This window comes from Cynocephalus volans, chromosome 15 (assembly GCF_027409185.1).
Source record: "Cynocephalus volans isolate mCynVol1 chromosome 15, mCynVol1.pri, whole genome shotgun sequence".
In the NCBI taxonomy this organism is placed as follows: Eukaryota; Metazoa; Chordata; class Mammalia; order Dermoptera; family Cynocephalidae; genus Cynocephalus; species Cynocephalus volans.
In genome coordinates, this window is record NC_084474.1 from 42,728,009 (window position 1) to 42,744,637 (window position 16,629).

Consider the following 16,629-nt stretch of genomic DNA (forward strand, 5'->3'; position numbering starts at 1 on the left):
TTGGTTGTGGGAGGGGAGTCCAGTCATTGGCTCCATACCCTGAACTGCTGGGCAGGGCTCCAAGGTGCTGGCAGTGTGCCTGGTTGTGGGCAGGGGGTCTGATCCCCAGGTCCATGCCTCGGGTTACCAGGCAGGCCCCAAGGCACTGGTGTGGTGTGCCTGGTTGTGGGAGGGGTGTCTAGTCACCTTCTTCATGCCTCGGGTACTCGGGAGGATCCAGAGGTGCTGGTGCAATCTGCCTGGTTGTGGGAGGGTGGTCCAGTCCCCTTCTCCATGCCTCAAGTCCCTGGGCAGGCCCCAAGGTGCTGGCACGATGTGCCTGGTTGGGGGAAGGGGGTCCAGTCCCTAGCTCCAAGCCTCAGTTTCCTGGGTGGACCCCAAGGTGCTGGTGTTGTACCTGGGCTGGAACTAATTTTTTGTCCTTTGCTTATTTCTAAAATGGGGGAACTTCCTGTGGGAACCAGTACTTGAGCTGTGTGGTTGAGCTAAATTGCTGCTTTGCTGCTATTTCCCTAGGGAAGGCTTTCTGTGTAGCTCAGGATTTTATGGCTGACCTTATAGGAGCTTCTGGCTCTCCAGAGACCCGGGGCACCTGGGTTGTGTAGAAACTATGATCTGGGCTTGAGTTTTTTCACAAACTGCACCCCATGCAATTCTGTATTTCTGACCAGTCTCCTCTGAATTGTCCTGTGCTCATTGGAGGGAGGATCGGCTGTCCTTGCTGTGTCTCATTGTTCTCCCAGTAGGCCCATCTCCCCCACCACCCATGCTGCAAACACTTCCCATGGGACAGGCCCTGTGCCAGTTCCTTGCAATGACTCACTGGTCTCTGAATGACTCCCCTTTTCCAGCAATTCTGGCTCCTCGCTCCTGCGTGGGTCCACGGGAACCCTATTAGTGTTCTTGCTGTCCTGGGGGCCACCAAGGCCCTCTTCTCCCCTGCTGCCTCCAAATAACTCTATCTGAAGGGCAGAGCTGTGGCTCCTGCTGGCACCTGCTCCATGCACTCAGCAATTCTAGCCTTAAAGCAGCCATGGCCAAAACGCTCAGAGCAGTTTTTTCTTTCTCTCATTGTGTTTTCTCCCACCTTCATGAACTCCATAGGTCTCTCCTCCTCTTCTCCTTAGCTCCAGTGGCCCCAGCTTGGCTGATGTTACATTTTTATCATTGTAAATGGGTTGATTTGTCGAAGCGAGTGACACTGGGGACTGTTCTGCCATCTTCAAGTAATTTTGAGGTGTTCTATATTGACAGGTTGAGTGTTTTAAGTTAGGATCTGGGGAATGTGGTAGTGTAGGCTTCATGCAACTTCTTCAAATATATTCAGTCCCAGTTGTTGGTGGGTGCCCTTGTGGCCTAGGCAGAAGGGTCCTTGGCAGTTTCTTGTTGGGGTGGGTGATCCGCTGTCAGACAGTGGGTAGGTGTATACTGTTGCAGCAGTTCCTGGTAGGTCTGTAGAGGGCCATGGGCTCACCTGTTGAGACTGGAGCAAGCCTGTGTGAATGCTGCAGGACCTAGTAGATTTCTAGAGGTGTGCTGTAGGGAGAAAGAGCTGCTTGTTCAATCAGCGTTGGCTTGGGAGTAGGGGTACACAGCTCTCATAGGGACTGGCAGCTCTGAAAGTGGCTGCCTGATCAGCTGTTGAGCCTGACACGAGCCTGTAAGGGTGCAGCTGAGGCCAGCAGCTCTGCAGAAGCCTGCCTTGGGGTGCCAGGCCCCTAGCTAGTCCACTATTGGTCTGGAAGCAGATATATATGGAAGCAAAAGGTCCTGGAAGCTCTGCAGAGGGCCACTGACTCAGCTGTTGGGCGTGGAGCAAGCCTGTGTGCAGGACACATCAGCTCTCTGGACGCCTGCTGTAGGAAGGAAAAGCTGCTACCTGATCAGCTATTGAGCCAGATGCAAGCCTGCAAGGATACAGCCCAGCCTAGTAGCATTATAGCAAACTGCCTTTGGGAGGGGGTGCTGCACGAATTCAGACACTGGGGTCTTGGTCTTTTCATCAGTCCTAGGCTCCAGGCATCCTGTGCCTTGGTTCCATGTGCGTGCAGTAGAATGCAAGTGGGGCCTCCAGACAAATGGAGTCAGACTCACTGGGTCCGGGGCAGGGTGCACTCCCAGTGTGGTTTTGGCTCCCAAGTGATGCTGCGACTCAGCTGCTCAGGGCAGGAGGGATTTTAATCTCATTTGGCTTTCACTATAAGACTGCAGGTACACTAATTCCCAGTTGGACCTGGGTCCTGAAAAGATTGGTAAGACTCCCTTGAGATGGGGATTGCTGATGTTTGTGGCGGCAGTGGGATCAGCTGGGATCTTTTCCAGCTTACCTTCTCTCTGCCTGGCTCCAGACCAGTCCCTGAAGTGGTGGTGCTGCGGCTGGATGCCTTGTTCTGCTCTCTTTTGTGCTGTTCCCTTCTTTGTGCTTGACAAGGATCTCTTCACTCTCCTGGTGCTCTGCAGGTTCCAGTCAAAATAGATTTGTCTGTTGTTTTGGTCTCTTATGGGGAGGGGACTAGCGCCAGACATCTCTAGTTGGTGATCTTGGAAAGGAAAAATAAATCATATCTATGAGGCAAATTTGACTAAGATATTTTTCAGTATTTAATTTGAAGTATAATTTTTGGTAATTTTTGAAATAGCTGTCAAGGTGAATGTTTAGCATTTAAAAAGTTGACCAGCTTTTCATGGTAGTTGTCAATTGAAAATTGAATGAGGCAGATTTTCCAGAAACAAAGGTCACCACCTAACATTGAATTCCAATTTGCTATATTTCCATGGATCTTGTTTATTGCCATTTTTAATATTTGCAGTCGATCAAAACCTGGCTGCATATAAGAATCACTTAAAATGAGAAGCCCACCCAGGCTCTGCCCTTGGAGTTTATGAATCTTCAGGAAAGGGATCAGAAATCCCTATTTAAAAAAATAATCCCAGATTATTTTAGTGATATTCTGGATTTAGGAAATTGTGATCTTTTGGTCTAATAGATTTTTATTACAGATCTAAAGAAAAAGTGTGTGAGATTTTAATAAATCATTGCAAAAGATTCAAATAAATACACTTTCCAGTAATGTATATGTGAACTAGTTGTGAATCATTTTGGAGGAATCTTAATTAAGTGGCATATTATATAAAAGCTTTAATCAATTACAGAAATTAAAGTTTTAAGAAGGCTTGGCTTAAAGAATTAATTTTTTTCCATTGCCATTGCCATAAATTTATTTTTAAAAATATGTCTCACTGAGGCACATTGTAGACAATCCACTGTAGTGAATATTTTGAAAGCATAAAATATTTAGGTTTTACATTTTTTTCATTTGCCTCTTAGACTAAATAGCCAATATAGAATTAATTTGTATGTATTATGTTAAAATTCTTTTCCCTTACAAGCTATTACCCTATGATACTTAGAATTTAATGTCTTTCTCTCTTCTTTTTTTTCTTGTTTTTAAGCTCGAGTACTTGCAGTATTGTATCAGCTCACAATATATTTATAAAGCAATATCCTAAGATATTACTGCAAAAAAAACCCAGACTGCCGAAACTTTGCAAACAGGAGGAACAAAGGTAATGATATCTTCTTTTGAAAGCAAGGTTGATGTGTGTGCATGTGTGCACGTACACAAGTGGAACTCAGTAAACGGATTTGACCAGTTCTCAGCAGTCCATGCTGGGGAACAGCCAAGAAAACGGAGACTGGTAGGCAACAAGGGTAAATTCATTTTCTTGATGAGCAAAAATATCTGTTGACTGCTGAGGAGCATATTAAACTTCTTGTCAGTGAATTGTTACCTTTTACTAATGAACGACAGTGTTTGTGAAAGGAGTTAGAATGTTCTACAGGGTTTCATGAGAAACTTCTCCATGGAAGTGATTAGAGTGTTTGTAGGTGGAGGGTATTTGGAAGTATGTTATGTATCAAGGTATGAAGCACAAAATCATAGGGCAACAAAAGGCATTTGAGAAGTCCATTTTTCTGGGCTCCTGCTTCTAGGTGGATCTGAATTTAAATGTTTCATATATTTTTAAAGGTAAGGAATGATACTACTTAAGAGTGGTGAAGAAGGTGTGACTGTCTTCCCTGTAAAGGAGAAGGGTGTGTTACCAGATCATGTTTGGATGCTACTCTTCTCAAATTGTCTCTGGCCACAGTGGAACTGTAAGGTGTTTAACATCAGCACAGCATCAGATCTAAAAAGGCATTCTGTTTCCTTGGATGTCACTCCTTTAGTTGTTCCCTGGGTACCTAATAGCGGATATGCAACTCTCCACCACCCCATACTACCAAGTAGAATCAACCTGTCCACACCCTTGGCCATCCCACTGCCCTACTCTCTGATTGTACCCTGTATAACTTCTATTTCCATGTCCACATGATTGTATTCCACTTGTGTATTTACTAGTCTGTATTTGTATTTTTTGACACTTAGCAGAGAGACTGACACATAATTTTGACTAATAAATGTGTGTTGATATTTATTTATTTATTTATATCAACAATATAAAGGTAAAAATTTAAACAACATTATTGTAACAAATTTGTTTCTAGGGGTTGGAGAATATCAGCATCAACCTACTTTATTATCCTAAACCTTTTAAAATTTATGGCTGTAGGACAGTATTATGTAGAGCATATCACACTAGTTAACTGGGAAAAATCTTTGAGAGATGGAGGTGCTCTGTCTTTTCAAGAACAATTCTGTTAAATTAATAAAAAATCTCATGAGAAATAGAGATTCAAATATATGATTTTGCAAGAGCTTTTCTACCATCTAGATCAAAATACATCTCTAGATAATAAGCCTACCTGGAACAAAAATGCAAAACTTATACTGTGGTTTATCAAATTAACATCACTCTACAAGGAATATCTAATAAAAACATTTTGTACAGTTTGATTCCAAGTATACTCAATTTATATTCTTATTGATTAGAATGAGACCTGTAAAATTGGCTCTATTTATAGAATAAAGGATCAGGAGCTTTAATGGAAAGCTGAAATGTCCATCTTTCCCTCATATTTCTTCATTAATCTATCAGCAGTGGTCCACTACTTTAGTTAAGACACTATATTAAGAGGACTACAGGGAGGCACACCAGTGGCTATTAATACTCTTGGAATGGAAGATAGATTATAAATTTGTCTTGAATGTATGAGCCTGAAGCAAAATTTAACAAGAATAACCTAAACAAGAATTCCATCTTTAATTAAGACTATATATGCAAACAGACAAAATATTAGCAAATGAAATAATGCAATCGTGTATTAGCAGATTTGGTCATCATGGTTGAGTTGGCTTCATCTCATGAATGTAAAGAAGATTCAACATTAGAAAAGCTATTGCTATAATTTTGCAATATTAGTAGCTCAAGGAAAAACTAAATGATAATAGCTATAGATGATGAAAAGGTATTTGATATAATTCAGTATTTATGTCTCATAGTAGAAGTAAAATTATATGTTATTTTACACATTATTCACATTACTTTACCTGTAATGTGTGCAGTCATGTGGCTGTTAAAAGTACAAACTGTTAATTTATATTTTTCATCTACAAAAAACAATCTGCCCTGGTGTAGCAAAACACCTTAAATTTAATTAAAAGAAACTTTTGTAAAACATTTCAAGAAAATTATGACTCTCCTGTAAAGTTAGTTTACATGGGTCCCTCATGCAATGTGATATATCAATTATGCACCAAGATGATGGGAATAGATCTCAGAGAATCTTTTAAAGAAATAAATCAGAGAATATTTTAAAGAAATAAAACTGATGAGGACGCATACATTTTAGCAGACACTAAATTCCCACACTATTAAAATTACTCATCAACAGCTTTTATTATCATTGTCATATTCAACATTCCATAATTCATTTAACACAAATATCATGTGACAGTTACATAGCAAGTAAGGCACCTGCCTAGCTGTGGGCAGCTGGTGAGAATGACTGCTGCCAGGGCATTTGCTAAATATTGAAGGAAGACAGCCATGAGAAAGGAGCGCAGAAAAAATTCTTCATAGAAGCATTAAATCCACTTAGAGCAATACCATATTAATAAAAATAAACAGAAGACCTGGCTGAGACATTGGGAAACAATTCTACTTGAGCAAAAATTTAAGGATAGAACAAGAATGAATTCAAGGACTACCTGGAACTCTGATCATTATCTTAAATTTATCTTACTCATGGATCAATTAAAAGGTAAATATTTTGTATATTCACAGATGTAAGAAATCAAATAGAGAGGCAGCTGTGTTGTTTTAAAAAGAGCACTGAATTTTGACCCAGACAATGTGAGTTTGAGTTTTGGTTTTGCCCAATAGCAGCAACATGACTTTGGAGAAGTCTCTTAACATTGCCTACACTCAATGTTTACTCAGAAAAAGAGAACAATATTAATACTCTACCTCAGAGTTATGCATTGAAAGAGCTTTTTAATTGTACTAGCTCTTATTATCATGGACAATAAATGGCAATGTTGTTTTATGCAGATTAAACCACGTGCCAAAAAATTCTGATTTTTTTCAAATAGGTTAAACACCACCAGCAACAGAAAGATGCACACTGCGCACTATATAAAGCACCATACATTTACAGGGGGCAGCACGATGAAGTGACATCCATATTCCAAAGGGTAGATGAAATTTACAATGTTATGATTGTCATCATAAGAATTCCTTATGATGATACTGTGCAATAATTACTTTATCTGTTCCCAATAAACATAATGATTATTCTTTTTTAACAAATAATCTGATTGTAAAAGCCATCAATATTTTCAGCAACCTTAATTCACTAGGAAGAAATGGGCATAATCTCAGATTTACTTCTATGTTCTATATTTAGAAGATGTAAGTATTAATGAATCACCAATTTGAACAAAAATGGTAGTTTTTATGTAAATAGGGAGCCTTTCTAGTTTTAAGCTATTCTATACTAATTTTAGAACTTTTTTCCCTCAAAAATTAGAACTTCATTATCACTATTCATATTTTCATTTGCTTTTTAATAATGTCTAAGAGCCTTGGAAATATTGTAAAGCCAGATGATTTCCTGAGAACTATATCTAGAATGGTGAAAAAAATAATAGTTATATAAGTGAATCCAATTAAAAATGTAATTGTAATTTTCTACATTTTTAAAATTCCCAAACTGATATTACAGATGATTTCTATAAAGAATATGTGAACTGTTGCTCAATCCATTTGTCTATGAGCATTTACTCAAATTTACACTCTCTAAACTATGATAAAACCCAGTACTATGATGAGAAATAATTTTAAAATCTGAGAACCCTAGCTTAAGATGAGTTATAATGCTTGTGATATAAATGTGTAGGGAAAAAATATTGCTATCAAGAAATCTTATGATTTTGTGTAAAATTGGACAACATAACCTCAATTTCTGGTATCTACATTCAATGCTTTCTTTTATTAATTAATCCAATTAATATTTACCAAGTATCTACTATGTAGGAGGCACTGTTCTAGTTAGTGTAGGGTGAGATAAACATGGACCTTGTTTCTCTAGAGTTTATGATCTGACAAGGGAGACAGGACTTAAGCAATGATCATACTAATAACTATTTAAGCACAATTTATCTTTATGAATTCATCTTTCAGTTTTCAAATTGGATCATTCATCAGTCCAGGCTTTTGATTGTAAGTAATAGAAATCAATTCAAAGAAACACAAACCATCAAAAAATGTTCCATATTGCCTCACCTAATCAACCAGAGGAAGAGCAAAGATGACCATAGGGAAGACAGGATATGAAATCTGGAATGCATGTAGGACTTTTCTACTCATCCCTGCTTATATTTGTAGATTGTCTCTATTTTCTCTGTGCTTATGAGCTTTCTCAGTGTGGCAGGGAATGTAGGTACCAGGGGTCTTGGACTTGTAACAGCTCTGACACTGGAGAGAAAAGAGAAAAATATTTTTCCAGACAGAATAATCCTGGAAAAGGATTCTGACTGGCTCAGTCTGGGCCAAGTGTTAACCCATCTGCCCAGTGGCATACAGCCTATGTAGCAGAAATGGGGGAGGCATCTTGCACAAAGAAAATAGCTACTACAATCAATGACTGCCCTTCTGGGTGTAAGATGAAATTAATACTTGTAATAACAACAGTAAATTTTAAAATTGCTACATTGTTTGCTTTAACAAATTTAATACTACTCTTTCTAAAAAATAAGAAAAAGACAATGCATGTTTAAGTCAGTTTATCTCAGGAGTGAAAAGGAAGTATAAGGAAATGATAAAAATTGAGGAAACTAATAATAAGCACCCACAGAACTGTAGAAACCTATGTTAAACATATATTTATTTAAAATATGACATTTTATGGTGGTAGAAATTTAAATATTTACAAGGAAATCTGCATACTTGTTATAATCTTTTTTGACTTTTATAAAAATATTACTAGATTTTGGCCATTTTATTTCCAAAAATGGTTAGTCAGCATAGAAAACCAAATGATTTAAAAAAAAATTCAGATTAACTTAAGAACATATTGCACTTTAGTTAGAGGCATGTGTCTTTCTCTAGCTGGCAGATTTTTTTTCTTTTTTCTTTAAATTGGTTATGAGTATACATGAAGTACATGGAGTACAAAGCAAATTGTCACTACTCGTGCCTAAGATGTGATGGCCAGATCCATACTGGCAGCATGTCCTTTACCACAAATTGTGATTATACCCTGTGTCCCCCATCCAATTATCCCCCCAGTTATCCCCTACCACCCTCCTCATCCCCCTTTCCCCACTCCACTTTGTATCCCTAGGTATGTTCTCTCCCTCTGAAAGTCCAACACACCATTGTGGTCTCTCTTTCCTTCCTTCTTTCTCTCTTAGCTCCCACTTATGTGTGAGTACATAGGGTATTTAACCCTCTGTATTTTGCTTATTTCACTCAACATGTTTCTCCAAGCTCATCCATGTCATTGCAAATGAGAGAATTTCATTTTTTGGGGGGAGAGTAGTATTCCATGGTGTATATATACCACATTTTCCTTATCCAATTGTCCATTTATGGACATTAGGGTTGGTTCCATATCTTGCAAAACTTCCCAACAAGATATTAGCAATCAGGACACAGCAACATATCAAAAAATTATACACCATGATCAAGTGGGATTCATCCCAGAAATCCAAGGATGCTTCAACATATGAAAGTCAATAAATGTGATACATCGCATCAATAAACTCAAGGACAAAAACCATATGATTATCTCAATAGATGCTGAAAAAGCATTTGACAAAATTCAACACCCCTTCATGGTAAAGACTCTCAACAAATTAGGTATAGAAGGAAAGTATCTCAACACAGTAAAAGCCATCTATGACAAGCCCACACCCGGTATCATTCTGAATGGGGAAAAACCTGAAGGCTTTTCCTTTAAGAGCAGGCACAAGACAAGGATGCCTACTCTCACCACTTCTATTTAACCTAGTACTGGAGGTACTAGCCAGAGCAATCAGGCAAGAGAAAGAAATAAAGGGCATCCAGATTGGAAAAGATGAAGTCAAACTGCCCCTATTTGTTGATGACATGGTATTATATATAGAAAAACCTAAAGACTATCAAAAAGCTCCTTGAGCAGGTTAATAATTTCAGTAATATTACAGGATACAAAATAAATGCCCCCAAATCAGTTGCATTTATATTCTCCAATAATGAGCTAACAGAAATAGAAATCAAGAAAGTAGGACCATTTACAACAGTCACACAAAAACTAAAATACCTAGGAATCAATTTAACCAGGGAGGTGAAAGATCTGTACAATGAGAACTACAAACCACTATTAAAAGAAATTAAAGACACAAAATGATGTAAAGACAGTTCATGCTCTTGGATTGGAAGAATTAACATTGTGAAAATGTCTATACTACCCAAAGCAATCTACAGATTCAAAGCAATCCCAATCAAAATATCAATGACATTCTTCACAGAAATGGAAAAAACAATCTCAACATTCATTAGGAACAACAAAAGACCCCACATAGCCAAAGCAATCTAGCCAGCAGACATTAAGCTAGACACTTGTTGATATACAAATCGGTGGTTTCAAGATGGTGGTGGCTGCAGCGGTTGGCGCGGAGTAGCTGAGGTGGAAAAGGTGCCACTGGGCCTCAGGCAGCCGGGAAACTTGTGGACCTTCCTCTCACCATCTTTTAAGGGAGGACCGCTGCTGGTGGCCAGTCGTGGGGGCTGACCACCACTTTGCCCTCGGCAGGAGAGGCTGCCTCATTTACAGGCAACAGCTTTGAAGTACGGAGCAGGAAAAGAACTGTTTCTTAGCTGCAAAAGCGAGTCTCGAAACAGGGAACGCGGCGCCAGGGCTGCTGTGGATGCAGACAGGATCCCGGAGGCCGGGGCCGCACTGAAGGCGGCCAGCTGCCCTATTCAGGATTTGAGGTTTCTGGACGGCATAAAAGAAGATTCCTGGGAGCGTCCGAGCCGCACCGCGGGACCGAGCCAGCAGCCCGAGGCGGCGGGAACCGAGAACGGGGAAGGCGACAAACCAGAGGCAGAGAGTGAGCACCCGACCTGGCACAGCCATGTGAGTGACCCCTGGCCCGGGCCTGCTCAGGGGACTGACGCATACCCGGCTTCCGCCTGCATCACCGGGCCACTCACTGCCCCGGGGCTGCCTCCATTTTCTCAGGTGTGGCAGCTCCAGCCCGGCTCGGCTCCTCACTGAGCCTTCCCACTTGCTTGCCCCGGTGCGGGGCTTCCTGGGGCCTGCGGGCTGGCCTCCCCTCCCACTCCCTCTGCAGTTCTCTGGCGGGGCTGGTGGCATGGGGCATCCCCGGCCAGTGTCGGGAGGGCAAGGAAGTACGGGAAGGGCCAACTGTCACTCCACCACACCCTAGACTCCGGCCCCCGGTAAACTTCCTGTTACTGGGAGGCAGATACCATCTCTGCGGCCACCAGTTTGGAAAAACGCCTAACCAATTACTGGTTGGGAATAGTGTGGTAGGAGAGTTCCAAGGTCCACTTGAACCTGCCGGAGAGCTGTCTGCAGGCGGGCACTGGACTTGTCTGGGCCGGGGGGATACAAAGTTGAACGGTGTGCTGCAGGCTCCTCCCCTGAGGAGCTCACACTCTGGTGTGGGAGATAAGACAAGTACACAAATAACCATGATACCAGGAGGAAGGTGATAAGTCCCGAGAAAGTTCTACACAGTGCTACAAAGGCACCCAGAGCGACCGGTCATCTGTGCCTACCAGAAACCTGGTAGACTTCCTGGGCGAGGCAGTGCCGAGCAGGGTCTTGAAGGCCAAGCTGATAGATGAGGGCTGCAGAAGACACGTCCCAGCCCAGGCCAGTGCACACAGAGCGGGGAGATGTGTGGCCAGGGAGGCAGAGACTCGAGAGAAACCACACACCCTGTGGGGTCACTACGGCATGATCCAACAGCCTGGGCCAGAGCACACGGAACAGGGAGAAGTCCTGCATGGGAAATAAAAGCTCAACAGAGATCACACACCCTGTGGTATGTGATCCTGCAGCCCAGCAGAGTCCAAGCTGACCAGAAAGGTGGCTCCCCGGTGAGGCCCAAGACCTGAGGCAACCACACACACAAGGCACTAGAGGCCAACTGAGCAGTCAAGGAGGTAGCCATACCAAATTGGCAACCACAGCAACATCTTAGTTAGTCAATAGTCTCAAACTGGTGGACTGTGAAACCCCCTGCCACAATGAATAAACATAAAAAAAAAAGATAACAGAAATACAAAAAATCAAGAAAGTACACTACCAAAAGTTAACAAATCTCAAACTCTAGATCCTATAGAACAAGAAGCCCTTGAAATGACTGACAAGGAATTTTGAGTGATAATTCTAAGGAAACTGAATGAGATACAAGAAAACTCAGCTAGACTTCATGATGAAATGAGGAAAAGTATACGGGACCTGAAAGAGGAAATGTACAAGGAAATCGATGTCCTGAAAAAAAATGTAGCAGAACTTGCTGAACTAAAGAAGTTATTCAGCGAAACAAAAAACAAAACGGAGAGTTTAACCAGCAGGCTTGTAGAAGTTGAAGAGAGATCCTCTGAACTTGAAGATGGGCTGTTTGAAATAACACAAGCAGACAAAAAGAAAGAAAAAAGTATCAAGGACATTGAAGAAAATCTGAGAGAGATATCAGACAACCTTAAGCGCTCAAATATCTGAGTCATGGGTATTCCAGAAGGGGAGGAAAATGGAGATTCCATTGAAAACATATTCAACAAAATAGTGGCAGAAAACTTCCCAGGTATAGGAAAAACCACAGATCTTCAGATCCAGGAAGCTCAACGATCTCCAAACGTATTCAACCCAAAAAGGCCTTCTCCAAGACATGTTGTAGTCAAATTGGCAAAACTCAGAGACAAAGTGAGAATCTTAAAAGCTGCAAGAGAGAAGCGTCATATCACGTATAAGAGAGCCCCAATCAGGCTAACATCAGACTTTTCATCACAAACCCTAAAAGCTAGAAAGGAATGGGATGATATATTCAAAATATTAAAAGACAAAGATTGCCAGCCAAGAATACTTTACCCTGCAAGACTATCCTTCCGAAATAAGGGGCAAATAGTATATTTCTCAGACAAACAAAAACTGCGGGAGTTCACTACCACTCGACCACCCTTACAAGAAATCCTCAAGGGAGTACTGGGTTTGGTTCCTGAAAAATAACTACCACTGCCATAAAAACCCAAGAAAAATCAATACCCACTAGTATAATAAAAATGGCATTCATGAAGAGAAAACAAGCAAACAAAAATGCTATCTACAACCTAAGTAACCAACAAACACAGAAACCAAACAGTAAATCAGAAAGCAAGGAACAAAAGACACCTAAGACAACCAAACAACCAATAAAATGCTAGGAATAAATCAACACCTTTCAATAACAACTCTTAATGTAAAAGGCTTAAATTCCCCAAACAAAAGACACAGACTGGCTGACTGGATCAAAAAGGAGGACCCAACTATATGCTGCCTACAAGAGACCCACCTCACCCATAAAGATTCACACAGACTAAGAGTGAAAGGATGGAAAAAGATTTACCATGCAAACAGAAAAGAAAAACGAGCTGGAGTAGCTATTCTTATATCTGACAAAATAGACTTTAAACTAAAAACCATAAAAAGAGACAATGAGGGACACTACTTAATGATAAAAGGACCGATCCATCAAGAAGACATAACAATCATAAATATGGACGCACCCAATGTTGGAGCAGCCAGATTTATAAAACAAACTCTATTAGACCTAAAGAAGGAAATAGACACTAATAGCAGGGGACCTGAACACCCCACTGTCAATATTAGACAGATCATCTAGGCAAAGAACCAGCAGAGAAACACAAGATCTAAACAAGACTCTAGACCAATTGGAATTGGCAGATATCTACAGAACATTCCACCCAACAACCTCAGAATATTCATTCTTCTCATCAGCACATGGATCATTCTCCAGGATAGATCACATATTAGGTCACAAATCAAGTCTCAATAAATTCAAAAAAATTGGAATTATCCCATGTATCTTCTCAGACCACAATGGATTAAAACTAGAAATTAATAGCAAACAGAACTCTGGAAACTATACAAACACATGGAAATTAAACAGCATTCTACTTAATGACATATGGGTCCAAGAAGAAATCAAGCAGGAAATCAAAAAATTTATTGAAACTAATGAAAACAATGATACATCATACCAAAACCTGTGGGATACTGCAAAAGCAGTATTGAGGGGGAAATTTATCACACTAAACGCTTACTTCAGAAGAATGGAAAGATGGCAAGTGAACAACCTAACACTTCACCTTAAAGAACTAGAAAAACAAGAACAATCCGAACCTAAAGTTAGCAGACGGAAAGAAATCATTAAGATCAGAGCAGAACTGAATGAAATTGAAAACCAAAAAACAATTCAAAAGATCATCGAATCAATAAGTTGGTTTTTTGAAAAGATAAATAAAATTGACAAACCATTAGCATGGCTAACAAAAAAAAGAAGAGAGAAGACTCAAATAACAAAAATTAGAAATGAAAAAGGCGATATTACAACTGATTCATCTGAAATACAAGGAATCATTCGAGACTACTATAAACAACTATACGCCAACAAATTTGAAAATCTGGAGGAAATGGATAAATTTCTGGACACACACAAGCTCCCAAAACTGAACCGTGAAGACGTAGAAAATTTGAACAGACCAATAACAATAAAGGAGATTGAAGCTGTTATCAGAAGGCTCCCAACAAAGAAAAGCCCAGGACCAGATGGATTCACAGCAGAATTTTACCAAACATTCAATGAGGAATTGACACCGATTCTTTACAAACTATTCCAAAAGATTGAAATGGACGCAAATCTCCCAAACTCATTCTATGAAGCAAACATCATCCTGATACCAAAACCAGGTAAAGATATAACCAAAAAAGAAAACTACAGGCCAATATCCTTGATGAATATAGATGCAAAAATCCTCACTAAATTAGTAGCAAACAGAATACAGCAACACATACGAAAAATTATTCATCACGATCAAGTGGGATTCATCCCAGGGATGCAAGGTTGGTTCAACATACGCAAATCAATAAATGTGATACACCATATTAATAAACTCAAACACAAGGACCATATGATCATCTCTATAGATGCTGAAAAAGCATTTGATAAAGTTCAGCACTCATTCATGACAAAGACCCTCTATAAGTTAGGTATAGAGGGAAAGTATCTCAACATAATTAAAGCCATATATGCCAAACCCACAGCCAATATCATCCTGAATGGGAAAAGCTGAAAGCTTTTCGTTTAAGAACAGGAACTAGAAAAGGATGCCCACTCTCACCACTCTTATTCAACATAGTGTTGGAAGTACTAGCCAGAGCAATCAGAGAAGAGAAGGAAATAAAGGGCATTCAGATTGGAAAAGATGAAGTCAAACTGTCCCTGTTTGCAGATGACATGATCCTATATATCGAACAGCCTAAAACCTCTACAAAAAAACTGTTGGAATTGATAAATGATTTCAGCACAGTAGCAATATACAAAATCAACACACAAAAATCAGTAGCATTTCTATTCTGCAATAGTGAACATGCAGAAAGAGAAATCAAGAAAGCCTGCCCATTTACAATAGCCACCAAAAAAATAAAATACTTAGGAATTGAGTTAACCAAGGAGGTGAAAAATCTCTATAATGAGAACTACAAACCACTGCTGAGAGAAATTAGAGAGGATACAAGAAGATGGAAAGATATCCCATGCTCTTGGATTGGAAGAATCAACATAGTGAAAATGTCCATACTACCCAAAGTGATATACAAATTCAATGCAATCCCCATCAAAATTCCAAAGACATTTTTCTCAGAAATGGAAAAAACTATCCAGACATTTATATGGAATAATAAAAGACCACGCATAGCCAAAGCAATGCTGAGCAAAAAAAAATAAAGCTGGAGGCATAACACTACCTGACTTTAAGCTATACTACAAAGCTATAATAACCAAAACAGTATGCTACTGGCATAAAAACAGACACACTGATCAATGGAATAGAATAGAGAATCCAGAAATCAACCCACACACTTACTGCCATCTGATCTCTGACAAAGGCACCAAGCCTATTCACTGGGGAAGGGACTGCCTCTTCAGCAAATGGTGCTGGGATAACTGGATATCCATATGCAGGAGAATGAAACCAGATCCATACCTCTCATCGTATACTAAAATCAACTTAAAATGGATTAAGGATTTAAATATACACCCTGAGACAATAAAACTTCTTAAAGAAAACATAGGAGAAACACTTCAGGAAATAGGACTGGGCACAGACTTCATGAATAGAACCCCAAAAGCATGGGCAACCAAAGGAAAAATAAACAAATGGGATTATATCAAACTAAAAAGCTTCTGCACAGCAAAAGAAACAATTAACAGAGTTAAAAGACAACCAACAGAGTGGGAGAAAATATTTGCAAAATATACATCTGACAAAGGATTAATATCCAGAATATATAAGGAACTCAAACAACTTTACAAGAAAAAAACAAGCAACCCAATTAAAAAATGGGCAAAAGAGCTAAGGAGGCATTTCTCTAAGGAAGATATACAAATGGCCAACAGACATATGAAAAAATGCTCAACATCACTCAGCATCCGGGAAATGCAAATCAAAACCACAGTGAGATACCATCTAACCCCAGTTAGGATGGCTAAAATGCAAAAGACTCTGAACGGTAAATGCTGGCGAGGTTGCGGAGAAAAAGGAACTCTCATATATTGTTGGTGGGACTGCAAAATGGTGCAGCCTCTATGGAAAACTGTATGGAGGTTCCTCAAACAATTGCAGATAGATCTACCATACGACCCAGCTATCCCACTGTTGGGGATATACCCAGCGGAATGGAAATCATCAAGTCGAAGGTATACCTGTTCCCCAATGTTCATCGCAGCACTCTTTACAATAGCCAAGAGTTGGAACCAGCCCAAATGTCCATCATCAGATGCGTGGATACGGAAAATGTGGTACATCTACACAATGGAATACTAATCAGCTATAAAAATGAATGAAATACTGCCATTTGGAACAGCATGGATGGACCTTGAGAGAATT

General features: G+C 39.9%; 1 protein-coding gene across 1 annotated transcript in view; it reads left to right on the forward strand.

The window, feature by feature from the left end:
• Positions 1 to 16,629, forward strand: part of CNBD1 (cyclic nucleotide binding domain containing 1) — a 493,815-nt gene that overhangs the window by 59,032 nt on the left and 418,154 nt on the right. Inside the window, exon 3 of the mRNA XM_063079257.1 lies at positions 3,454 to 3,567. Coding sequence (XP_062935327.1) covers positions 3,454 to 3,567 — 114 coding nt within the window. The remainder of the gene's footprint in view (positions 1 to 3,453; positions 3,568 to 16,629) is intronic.